Raw genomic sequence first — 13,137 nt, 5'->3', positions numbered from 1 at the left:
TCTCTTTGTCTAATATAAAACCTGGTTTGATGATCTGAAACACCGAAGTGTCCATGTTCTGTTAGCTTGTGGGTGGAGGAAATAGAACCACGAAGTGATCAGAACTCTGACTGATCCTATCAGTAATCCAGACAACAACAAAGCACTTCCTGGCTCAGCTTAGTCCCATGCTCTGCTACAACCTAGCTTGCTCTGCTAGCTTATATCACTGAGGCCTGTGTTAGCAATGCTGGATAATCACTGAAGATGGAGTCAGATCTGGTTAGGCCTGCTTCACGGTTCTGCACCAGGCAAAAACCGGCCCAGAAATCAACTGGCTATGGATGAAGGTTGGAACTTCCAGCAACAGTAGCTTTAAGCTAGCTGCAGTCTCCAAGCGACCAACCAAGAACCAGAGAACCACAGCAGCTGGAGATGGATCACATGGTGAAGTTTTGGTTTCAACAGAACTGAATCTACCGGACTATCAGGTGGAAAGAGTTCCCAGCATGGAGACGCTCTACTCCATCCCCAAGGCTGGGTCCAGGAAGCCAACTGTTAACAGATCAGAGCAACAGGCCTCACTTCATCCATCCGGACTGATTCTCCACTAAAGGCCGTTGCTGTGAGCTGGGTTTTCTGTTTTGTTAGCTGATGTGATCCGGTTCTGATCTGGTGGCCATACCGTCGGTTATGAATAACTTTAAAACCCATTCAGAGTGCTGCGGCGGCCATCTTTACTGCTGTAGACAGAGCACTGCTGGAAGACGGCTACGTTCTTCTTCATTTTGGTGTCACAAACCGCTCACACAGAAAACTGATTGTGGTTGTATTTAATTAGTGTCATGAATGGTGGCACAAAAATTAAAAATAAGCGTTTAGAATCCAGATCTGCTGTGTGAACGTAGCCTAGTACATTAATCCTGATCCGGTTTTCAATAATGACCCTATAGCTTTAAATCTGACCAACCAGACGGGAAAGTTAGAAACGTAGCGTTGGATTATTATGTCAAAGGATGATTTCGTTATGGCTGACTGCGGCGCAGCATGCGGCGCTGCAGAGGCCTCTGTTGCATAGAGAAGTTACAGGAAACAATAAGATCATCTGACACACAAAGTCGTCATGTCTTCAAACCCTAGATGTAAAATATAATTAGCTTTTCTATAGATATTTTAATGATATAGACAACAAACTACAACTAATCAATAAGTGTTGATTATCTTTCAGATAAATATCTACCAGGATGAGGGAATGGTCCTCCCATGTTCAGCAGGTTCATTTTGAGTTAGAAAACTGTCCTCAAGCTAAAATAAAACATGATTTCAATCTTTAAATCTTCATATACAGTCATTCCTGTTAAGTGCTTCAGGCAGCCACTGATAAAGAAGTTCACACAAAACTGATGGAACCACTGAGAGGCTGACCTCTGATCTCCTGATGTCAGACTCGTTAGCAGGGCGACATGTCCGGGAATGGGGCTCAACGGGGTTCAAACAAAACTTCAAACAGCTGATCTGAATTGAGGAGGAGAAAAACAGAGTCTGAATGTTTAAGTGGTTCAGCTGAGCACAGAGTGAGCCTCTGCTACAACCACACTGCAAGCCCCGCCCCCTGACTGCTCATTGGTCAGCTCATCTGCACACGTGATTGGTTGGTTTGAATATTTTAGTGTTACATTTTTCTGGTTTTAATGAAACTGTTGGGAACAAAAGAGAGAAAAAAAAGAAATATAAAAAAGAAAAGAAAAAATTTGAGAAAGGAAAAAATGTGAAAATACTAAAAATAAAGTAAAAGTGTGGAAAAAGAAAAAATAAAGGAAAAAATGTGGAAAAAATAACTAAATAAATGTGGCTGTTGAAGTTTTGTGATGACTTAATAAAGGTGGCATGCTGAATTGTTTCTTTTTGTTAATAAACTGGGTTTCTGGACAATAAGTCCAGCTAAGAAGCTAGCATTAGCCTTACTGGACCAGAACCTGAGCCATCATCATCCTGCCTCTTCCCAGCTGCCCTAACCCCGCTCTCCTCCAGTGCAACCTAAACTAGGATTATGCAATGAAAAAGGAAATTCACATTAGAAAAATCACACAGCAGTAAATAAAAAAAACTCCTGGATGATCCAATCCGTTTCCGATTTTAACGATGAAATCAGATCCTAAAAATAAGCCCTTGAAACTTCTGCCACCCTGAAATTTCAGAAACGTTTAATCGCCCCAATAAAGTTTAAAAATAAACAGTGTAGTTGGAATATTAATGCAGACTTGTAACAGATTTAAATGTGGATGAGGCGCTCCCAGGAGACGTGACATCAGAGCTGTAACATAACCACCAACCACGAGTGGCTAGCAGTTAATGCCGTAACAAACCTCTCCAACAGCAGCAGCTGTAGAAACAGCAGGAGTGAAAGATCAGAGAAAGTCTCCAGGAAGCTCCGCCTCCCGCTCTCAATGAGGTGAATGTGACCTTTCTTCAGAGTGCAGTAAAATCAGACAGAGTGAGAGGTCCTTCAGGCAACAGCTTTGTTACAGAGGAGTTGGAGTATGGAGGCCCAGGAGGAGCGACAGAGAGCAGGCAGTCCTGGTGAACTACAGTACCGTAACGGGTCCAGTTAGCGCAGCCGCAGCATCAATCCTCCTTGGCGGGCGGCGCCCCGCGGCTCCGCAGGTACAGCCGGTAGCCCTTCCTCACCAGCAGCACAAACCAGTAGAGCTGCGGCGCCAGGATGCAGCAGTTACCCAGGTTGGTGGCGAGCGGCAGGTGGAAGGGAACAGCGTGCAGCGGGATGCCGTAGTGACGGCCGTACATCCAGTACATGAAGGGGAAGAGGGCGATGCGGCACATGAAGAAGGTCAGCAGCACCATGCCGCCGTTGGCCTTATGCAGCCAGCAGTCCTGGAGGCTCAGCTGGAGGGGCGGAAGAGGAAGAGGAGGAAGAAGACATTAAAATTCAACCAGCAGACGACCTGATCATAAAATACATGGATGAAAACTGAAAAGTACCACTTTATTTTGGGTCCTTAAACACAACACAAAGCTTGATTTTGAATAATTGGGGTCAAACAGGAAGTGATGCCGCGTCACTATCTAGTTCCAGATGTTTCCAAACTGCACAGGAACTCAGTATATACAAGCTTACTATGTGGTAGAAAGAGGTACAGCGGAGTTTCACTGTTAATGTAATTTATTAGAAAACAGAAATTTTTAGATAAATTCAGATTAATTTAGCTTTAATTCATGTTGGACTCGTTGCATCAGAACCCTCCACTCGTTAATAGAAGCTTCGTTCTGATGAAGCTTTCTTATCATGCTGATGACCCGGGTCGGGTCGGGTCGGGTCGGTTTTGGTTGCTCTGTTGTTCTGTGAGTTTCCATCCATCAGAGCTGCAGGAGGAAATCTGGATAATGAGCGCCAACATGTGGGGAACGTCGGTGTGTTTTAATGAGCCGACCCGGTCAGAGGTTCTATTAGTCAGAATCGTGCCAGGACGGGTTGGGACCGCTGGATGTAACAATGCTTTTAAAGAAAACTCAGCTGACATCATCAAACCCCGAGGTCCGAATTAAAGATGAATCATTGAGTTTTCTCCATCGTTTATGAGAAATATTCATTTCAGCCTCTGATGTCCAGATTTAAAGAAACAGATTCTGATCAGGAAAGAAAGAAAAAGGAGAAAGGAAAGAAGGATAGAGATAAAGAGAAAGAACAAAAAAGAGATAAAGAACAAAAAGAAAATCAAAAGAGAAAGAAATCAAAACAGAAGGAAAAAAAAGAGAAATAAATCCAGAAATAAATCAAAGAAATCAAGAAAAAGGAAATTCAGAAAAAATTAAGAAAATCAAGAAAAATCAAAACAGAAATCAAGAAATAATATTAAGAAAAAAATCAAGAAAAAGAAATCAAGACAAAAAAAAACAATAAAGAAAAAGAAGGAAGAAAGACAGATCCCTGTGTATCTCAGCGTACTAACAGAAAGTTAAGCAGAAGGAAAAATGTCTTGGAGGAAGGTTGGATCGGGTTTAAGTCTCTGAATTTTCTCATGTTTCTTCTAGTTAAACCTCCAGACCTGCAGGAGCCCAATGAGCTTCATGGTTCTGATAAAAGGAGGGAACTTCCTGGCGGTCCAGACACAACAGGAAGTCATCTGACCAGAACCAAACGACCCAATAAACACGTCTGCTAGGTTCTGATCTGACTGGAGCAGCAGCATCGCAGTTCCTCCTGTTGACACTAGAGGTCAGCAGAGATCCGAATGAATCACTGGGTTTACAGAGATCAGAACCTCTCACTGGACCGGATCAGAACCTCTAACTGGACCGAGTTCTGATGTTTGTTGTGCTGCTGAAATATAGCTGGAACCAGAAGTTTACATACACCTTTCCAGGCCAAACTGCTCTTCAAATGAAAATAAATTTAATTTAATGTCAAAATAAACAACATAATCGAGTTTTCTGTTAAAGTTCTGCATAAATATTCAGATTCCCAAGAAATTTGAAGCTCTCGTTGGTCTGTTGTTGCTCTGAACAGACAGAACCTGTGACTAGACCGCTGCTGCTGCACGGTTCTGATTAAAAGTAAAACTCGTTATGTTTGTTGTTCTGGTCCAGTTTCAGCAGCTGAAATAAATCATATTCAGAGGTGAATAATTCGTCCCGCAGCAGTAATCACCGCTCCTCATGAGGCCCTGAGGGGAAACGATCGACCCGCTTCAGTAAAAGACCAGAGCTGAAGAGCTTACATCAATCACTTCCTGTCAGAGGGGCAAACCAGGAAGTCAGCAGCTCCAAAATAAAACTCATAAAATGTTTCGACAATCTGTTAATATTTGGGTCTAATTTTCATTTTGAGTCTGGAAAATATCTGAAGCATCAGTCAGATTAAACTCTCCAAGTTTCCAACTGCTCCAACATTATTATTATATATTTTAAAAATCCAGATAAGTCCTTTTACTCGCATTAATAAACAAACATAACCAATAATTCATGTGTTGACCAAAAAAAAAATCAGTTCTGTTCATCTGAAGAAACAAACCTTTTTAAATAAATACTCAACCCCATGAACCTTTTTACAATTCCACCAGTAGCTGGCTGTACTCCCAGTAAACAGGAGTTAGCATTAGCAATAGTGTTAGTCTCACCTGGATAAGGATCTTCCCCAGGGAGACGAAGGGCGTGCTGAGCTCCGTCAGGAACAAGCAGCCGATGAAGAAATCCCCCTGGTCCTTCCTGAAGAACTGAGACAAACAGAGACAATAAAACCGTTTCCTACCAAACTTTACCAATAATCACCATCTGATCTGCCTTTTTCCTACATGGAGGAACAGTTAAAGCTACTGCAGATTTCTTTAGCTGAGATTTCAGTCAAATGCTGCCATCTGGGTTTAGTTTCTAGTTACTTGAGGAAATAAGTAGAAAAACAAACAAACATTCATTTCACCAGTAGACGGACTGGGAAACACTGAACCGCACCGGCCTGTGCTTACTCAGCTGATCTGTTCTGTGGAACCGTTCGGTTTATAGATCAGTGGACTGTCTGGGGGAAGAATGAAGCATGGTGGAGGCGTAGAGGCATCATTTGGGGAACCAGATGATTTAATACCAGGAGAAAATGTCCTGCTGTTGGTGAGGGAGTTACAGTTTGAGGATCTTTGGACCTTCCTACAGGACAATGAACCCAAGCTACGCTCCAGGTTCACCATGACATGGTTTGAGGAGAAGTAGAAGTGGAATTAAGACTTCTGACACTGAAGATGTCATTGAAGGTGACATTCTATGTTTATGTTGTGTTGCGAAATTTAAACATTTGTAGCTTTAACCAATTAACCCAACTTGCGGTGGCGTTAGTCTTGTTAGCAGCAGCTGAACTGGTTCGATCGGGCCAACATTCAGAGATAAATCCCTCCGCAGTCAGAGCATCAAGTCCCGACTCGTTCCTCAGTTTTACTCCTACAGGCAAATAAACGTTCCAGCTGAAACAGAACAACTAAAACTAGGGTTCCCTCAGGTTCTAATTCTAAAAAGGAAAAATTTCTAGATTTTTTTTTTTGCAGCTTTTTAATATTCTAGAGACCACAACCTTAAAGGTGCTTCAATGGTGGCCCGGTCATTATCTGTAGGATGGGGGTCACAACCATGAGGGCTGTGGGTGTTTAAACATCTCACTTTCTCAGTTTTGGTAATAAACTGAAGGTTTATTATTATGGCGTTATTTTTGTTCCACCAACCGAAGCGTGAGACCGATCTGAGCGCATTACAATATGAACAAACAATGACTTGAGCTGTGAGGTTCAAACCTCCCATGACTTTGCTAAATACATGTTTTGGCACCTGATCAACTCTGATAAACCGCAGTCACAGACAGATTTTTTTCCAACCAATCAGGATATAAATACTGCATCCAGAATCAGAACCAGCTTTATTCACCAAGTTTCTGCACAAAGAATTAAACTTCAGTTCCACTTTGCTGTCAATAAAAATATGACTGTAAAAAAAGTGTCACTAAAGTTTTCACACTCCCTTGAACCTTTTCACTTTTATTGCCTTTTACTGCGAATTAATGCGTCTGATTTTTATAAGTGTTTTTAGACTGAGTCTCAGGTATTTGCGCATAGCTGTTTTATATAGTTTATCATTTATTGTAGTAAAATCATAATAATTTTTGATTCATTGTTGTTAGAATAAATTCCAGTTGATGATGTTTAAGACGCCCCAATCTGTCCATATTGTTTCAATTGTTAGTTTTAGTATTTTAACCACTTTTTGTTTAATGAAAGCATCAATAAATACCAATAAATGTGAACATATTATTAAATACAGTTACTGTCTGAAGTTTTAGTAATACAAATCACACTTCTTTAAGTTTTCTTAAAGCATTTTATAAATACTGGGATAATTTTCAAGAGCAGTATTTATGTTTGTGGGGGTATAATCGGTCACAATAACCTGTCACAATAACAATTTTTGCGGGACGATAAATTGTTCCGTTACAGCAATAAACGATAATATTGTTGTTTTGAGACCATTTCCTGGCTATATAATGATAATAGTATAATACATTCTCAGAGATCAATAAAATTTACATTCTAATGACACACAGTGACGTCCATACTACTACCTAAGAAAAAACAAAATAATAATAATCAGGTTTTATTCAATGTTGCACTTGTTTTGAATTTCACTAAGGCGACACCTCCGCAGTGCAGCCAGCTGTGGCGTCCCGGCTATAAGTAATGAATGAAGCTTTCAAATATTGAGCAGCGGTGACTGACGCCGCCCCCAGAACAGGTGAGTCAGGCCAGGTGGATAAAGAGCCTGAAGACAAAAGACAAGCCCGCCTGCAGCTGGGCTGGATCAATAAACCATGAGCCTGCAGGCCAGGCTTCACCATCTGTCACCAGAGGACCAACCACCAGAGGCTCTTACCGAGCCGCCTGGCGACTGGTCAGGCAGAACTGAGAAACATATCACAGTAAGTGAATATACAACAAATGATTTTAAATTATTTTAAATAAAAGAGAAAAAAGTATCTCAAACCAACCTGGCCCAGCGTGGGAAAGTATTTATCGCTTATATAATTAAACTAAACCTCAATATTGGGTTTAATTCCAGCAGACACACCCGGGTCTGATTGCTGCTGCAGCTGGAGAACGAAGGGATCACTGGATCGGAACCTGTCTGGCAGCAGGAAGTAGGCTTAGAGATCCAGAAAAGCAGCACAACACATCTGGTCCCAAACCAAAGAAATTCAACAACAGAAGCAAAATCTGTGACGTCCATCAGATTACAGAACCACCTAAAAGGTTCTGGAAGTCCAGAGAACCTCAGTAGAACCAGGATCCACACACCGAGCCAACAGAATCTCTCTCAACGATTCATCCAGAATAAGATCTGAAGACCTGCAGGCCTCACTGACCCAGTTCAGGTCAAATGTCATGATTCAAGAAGAAAGAGACAAAAATGGAAGAGTTTGAATGCCAGAACCTCTGCTGACCCAAAAGAACACAGAGGCTTGTCTAAGCCTGTCGCAATAAATTCATTAATCGATTAACTGCATAGCAAGTTAAAATGAACGTGATCATTTTCAATTTAATTCTAATGATTGATATTTTTTAAAGGGCATCAATCAATCAATCAATCAAATTTTATTTGTATAGCACATTTCAGCAGCAAGGCATTTCAAAGTGCTTTACATAACTAAAATAAAAACAGCATGTGACATTGAATAAACAGTGAGAAAGAGAAAGACATTTTGAAAAAGATTAAAAAAGATCAAAACATTAAAACCCGCACCCCTTTTAGGACTTCAGTTAAATGTCGTTTAACTGGGGCTCTAACCCTCTGGGACTTTAGTCAAAAACACCGTTTGACAGGGACTCCAACCTCTAGGTTTGTAGTTGAAACGCCGTCAACTGGGACTCTAAACCCCGTAGGACTTTAGTTAAACGTCATTTAACAAGGATTCTCATACCCCTAGAAATCATGATTCATTTTGTTTATGGTTTTAGTTGTGTTTGTTATATTTGGTTTTGGTTTTCATTTCCATTTTGTTTATGGTTTTTGGTTGTTGTGCTTTATTTTGGATATTTAAAATGTGCGTTGTGTTCTTTACAGAATTAAAGAATTTTTGGTCTAAAATTGAAACAAATCTACTGGTGAAAACACCCCTTAGGTGGCCTAGTTAAAGTACAGACTTAAATCCTTTAATTTAATTATGATATGTTGATGTCACTTTAACCAGGCTGTTTCTACTGAAGACCAGCGTAGCGTGCGCTAACATTCCTGTTAGCACCGGGTTGCTTTAGAGCTTTTATTTTTTAATAAATGAAAATCACAATCTATAAACAGCTTTTCTGTTTGTTCAGAAGAAGCTAAAATGTGATGAAAAAAGCAAAACGGAGGCAGTTTAGGGTGTAAATACTTCTCCACCTGAGACATTAGCGCTTGTGATTTGCCTACAGCCACAGGTAACAATGGATTATCTGTGGTTCCCATCAGACGCTCCATCTGCTCAGGGAATCATTCAAATTTTCTGCCACAAAAATGAGATTCAGCATCAACCCGAGAGCTGATGAGGATCAGGAAACCGACTGCAGAGCCGTCAGCTGCTGATAAAAAACCTGGAGCCAGGAGAAAGGTTTACTCCAAAGTGGAAGCAGGCCCCCCCCGCTTCTTGCAATCTTTCAGCCTGCTTCATGCTGCCAGTCCGGTTCTAATGAAGAGATTTCTTCTGATCCGGCAGTCAGGACTGAACATCCTGATAGAAACTGAACTTACTTTTCCAAAAACTGTTGTTAATTAGTATTACTTTTCATATGACCAGGGTAGTTTGGACCATCTTCCTCTTAAAATCTTCAATTAATTTTTTTTTTATTTACTCACGAAAAAGATGAAACATTTAGTTCTTATAGGATAAAATTTAGCATTTTATCCTATACTATGTAAAATAAGCAACTATAATTCATACAGGTGGCCATGTTTTTGGTTGTTTATTATTTGCAGAATAAATAATTTAAACTAAATGAATTTAAGCATATAAATGATCGTCTGATTGCTCCAGTTCCTCTGAAATGTTTTTCCAGGATTCAGTTCCAGGACGTGTGCTCGGTGTTCTTCATACTGGGAGGTTTCCATTCATCCCAGCACGTTCCCCTCCTCTCAGAGTGGGACTTTGTGGCCAAACTGGCATGAAGCTGATGAGTGAGGGAACAGGAGTAGAAACAAAGAACGGGGAGGAGCGTTTCAAACAGAGAGGCCAACTGCAGCTGGAGCTGAATAATGTAGGGTAATGTGATCTGAGAGCACAGACTGCTAACAAAGGCCTGGTTTCCACCTGGACCACCAACCTGCCCGGCAGTCAGGATAAACATGAAACTAGTTCTGATCAATCTCTAAAATTACCTCATAAAATCCATAAGGATAGATTTTATAAGCGACAAGTATCCAGATTAGCTGCTGGTTTTAGTATAAATGATCTTCCTGCATGATGAATAATTCACTGCTAGGTGTAGTAGCTAAACAGAAAACCAACAGGTCCAAAAGTCATGGTTACATGATTCCATTACTGAATCATTAACGGAAAGAGACGTGATCAGAATAATATCGGGTCATTTATTCAAGCAAATGTTCAACCTGTAGGACAGTCTGGTTTTACAGCTGACTGGAGAGGAGACATGTCTGTTGAAGAGCAGAAAGTGAAACTTAACCGCATCCATCTTCAGCTGCTGTGGTTCCTTCTCTGCTCTGAGTCAAACCAACCAAACCCTCTGAGCAACCTGTTCCCCTCTTGACCTGTGGGGGCGCTGCATCAAGAACCACTGAAGGAAGCGACACAAAAACCTCTGAAGACACAGGGCGCAACTTCCTTCTTCACCAAATGGAAACTAAAATGGAGGCGTCAGGTTGGAGGATTTCTCTTTAGGCTTTAGCTAAAAACTGTGAGCCATTTCTCATGCTAGCGCTAGGCTAGCACGTTTGTTTTAGTTGTATTTACCCAGAATGCCCTGCGCTGTAGTCCACTTCCTGCTTTTAGAGCGGTCTCCGGTCCACTTGGCGTTCTCATGTGCATTCAAACCAAACTAGAGTTAACTTCAACCGAACCCAGACCGAAGTTTGAATTATTTTTTTTTTATCTGCAACAGAGTCCAATTACACATTCACATCTCCCCAAACGAACCGGACTTTTTAGACAAACGGACTGGAGTTGGATCAAAGCGCACTAGACAGTCTACAAACCAAACTGACTCAGTTAATTTCATTTTCATCTCAACGGAGTATCTCAGAACAGAGAAAGGTGAGCAGTAATAAAAGCAGGGATGAGTTCTACCATCAGATGTAAAGTCTGCATTCAAAGTGATGCTCCTGCTATTTTTAGTCGCCTCCTTGTTCCAGGCTCTGTCCGCCTTATTTCCACCCGGGCCGGCCGGTCTCACAGCGTCTGATCGGTACTTCATAGGTAATCCATGACATTGAGTTCTGGGTCTATTTTCTGCTGCCACTTAAGCAATCATTAGGAGGTAATGCAGTTTTATGCGTAGATTGATTTCAAACCACTGCAACGCATCAGAGCTCCTGCATTAATGGGTTACTGGCAGGCAGGTTTACGGAAAAATCACATGACTTTTACTCATCAGAAGTAATCATCAACCTCAGGACTATTGATCAGATTTTCTAACCATCTGATCACATTCATTGGACAACTTTCTCTCTCCTACATGGAAACATCAGGAGAACTTTTGTAGACGGCTTTTTACAATAACAGAAAACAATCAACCATGATCTCCCTTCATCCTGGTTGGCCAGTGCTAGGTGTCGACCAATTGTTGATCTTTCAAAAAGACTGACTTGCCGATTCAGATTTTATTGTCTGAAAAGTTGATAAATATAGTGACAAAGTTGCAAAGTTGGTGACCGTTGTCAACCGCACACACGCAGACATCTAGTTATAAGTTAGTAATTTTTAGTTGTTGGCGCTACTCAGGAGAGCGAGCAGCTAATTTATTTGTTGGATTACAATAATAATGCTAAGTTTATGTATATTTGCATGTAATTAGTGTTGGGAGTCCATTAAAATGTTAACAGTTAATTTCAGTTAATTCCAGTTTAATCAAAAACTATATAATTTTAAAAAATGACATTTTCATCCATCGCTGCTGTTAGCGGATCATGCAGCTTGTGTGTCAGATTTATGGACGTACCAGAAACACATGAATACAAAGTTTCTGGGTGGAACTGTAGCATGTAAAAAAAAACCCATAAAAAAATAATATATATAGGTTCTGCTGTAAAAAGTATTTTGTTCTATTAAAGTGTGAATCACCAAAATGTACAAACTCTTGTTAGAAACTTTAAGTTTTATGAGTTTAAATTCATGTGTTTGTGGTGTTTCCTGACTTTCTGAACCTGTTTGGACGTTTTCTCCTCTCTAGGTGCTTCCTGGTGCGTCAGCAACATCTAATCCTGATGCGTCAAGCTGCAGATTTATCACCAGCCGAGCTGCTGCTGCCTGCCTGCATCCAGCTTTTTTAATTGTTGGCCTGAACTACTGGCCTCATCACTGCTGTCTCAGGACCCCTCCCGCCCCTCCGTACCAGTGTGATAGGCAGCAGGATGGTGAGCAGTGCGATGTGGTGCAGCACCAGCAGAAACTCTCTCCGGACAAAGGAGTTGACGGTCCTCAGCGAGTGCTGCTTGTAGTCCTCGTGGCCCTTGACGTGGTAGCGGTAGTAGTGGCTGAGGTACATGGCGAAGATGTCGTATGTCATGTAGGGAACGCCGTACCAAATGACAAAATAGGTGGCCAGCCAGTGCCTGAGGAGAAAGGAGATGTATGATAGAAGGCAGTAGATGGAAAACCAGCAGAATCAGCAGGTAGGTTCATGTTCAGAGTAACGTAGTGGATCATTATGAAGACAGAACTGAATACAAATGACAACCTTTGACCTTTCACTTAGTTTTTTAGCTCTGAAACTTGGAGGAAGAAGATTAAAAGCAGAAACCGGCCAAAGAGATCAGAATGGAACACAGACTGCATGAGCTGGAGAAAACCTCTGATGCCCATCATGCCTTTAGGGTGCTATCAAGACAGCAGGGCAGGGTTCCTATAAGTCTAAAAATGGTTCATGGTAGGAAAGATGGAAGGACAGCATCTGCTTCTCCAAAGCAGGAACACTGAAGTGAAACCCTAGATGTTCCCATTCTGTGATCCATTCTGGATCCCAGTTAAGACGTCTTATATAAACCACAGGCTGCTTTTTGGCTCAGATGTTGTTGATGTTCCACAGATGAGGGAAAACGAGTTCAGGTCAATAAACCAAGTCAGATTTAATGAGGCCTGTTTCATTACGTCCAGCAGACGAGGCAAAGCGTCCCAGTCAAAGGACAGGTTCAGTCTCTGGGCCGTTCGTGAGGAGCATGGGTCTGATAAGCTACAGGCTCAACGAGCGTCACTGAACTGAGCAGCGCTGAGGATTTAATCTGAAGGGGGGGATTAGCAGGCTGAAACTGGGACTGCCTGGTCCGGCTGCTGACTCAGTGGGATTAAACGGCTAGCATTAGCCTAGTATCACACTTTCCTGAATCACAGAGAGGCCAGCGGAACGCTAACACACACCTCAGCCAGTAGCAGGTACACGAAGAGCCCATCTTGTTTACACCAAATTATCT

The 13,137-nt window shown here is 41.6% G+C and overlaps 1 protein-coding gene across 1 annotated transcript in view; it reads right to left on the bottom strand.

Moving 5' to 3' along the window:
• Positions 1-2,166: 2,166 nt before the first annotated feature.
• The window catches only part of LOC106937116 (protein FAM57B-like), a 34,092-nt gene continuing 23,121 nt past the window's right edge, over positions 2,167-13,137 (bottom strand). The window contains exons 3-6 of the mRNA XM_015018471.1: positions 12,415-12,420; positions 12,063-12,282; positions 5,115-5,210; positions 2,167-2,883 (exon numbers count right to left, since the gene is read on the bottom strand). Of these exons, the coding sequence (XP_014873957.1) occupies positions 2,605-2,883; positions 5,115-5,210; positions 12,063-12,282; positions 12,415-12,420 (601 nt within the window). The 3' untranslated portion in view covers positions 2,167-2,604. The remainder of the gene's footprint in view (positions 2,884-5,114; positions 5,211-12,062; positions 12,283-12,414; positions 12,421-13,137) is intronic.

This window comes from Poecilia latipinna, unplaced genomic scaffold, assembly GCF_001443285.1.
Source record: "Poecilia latipinna isolate Pla-1442-1.1 unplaced genomic scaffold, P_latipinna-1.0 Scaffold2279, whole genome shotgun sequence".
In the NCBI taxonomy this organism is placed as follows: Eukaryota; Metazoa; Chordata; class Actinopteri; order Cyprinodontiformes; family Poeciliidae; genus Poecilia; species Poecilia latipinna.
This window is presented reverse-complemented; position numbering and strand designations above follow the sequence as displayed.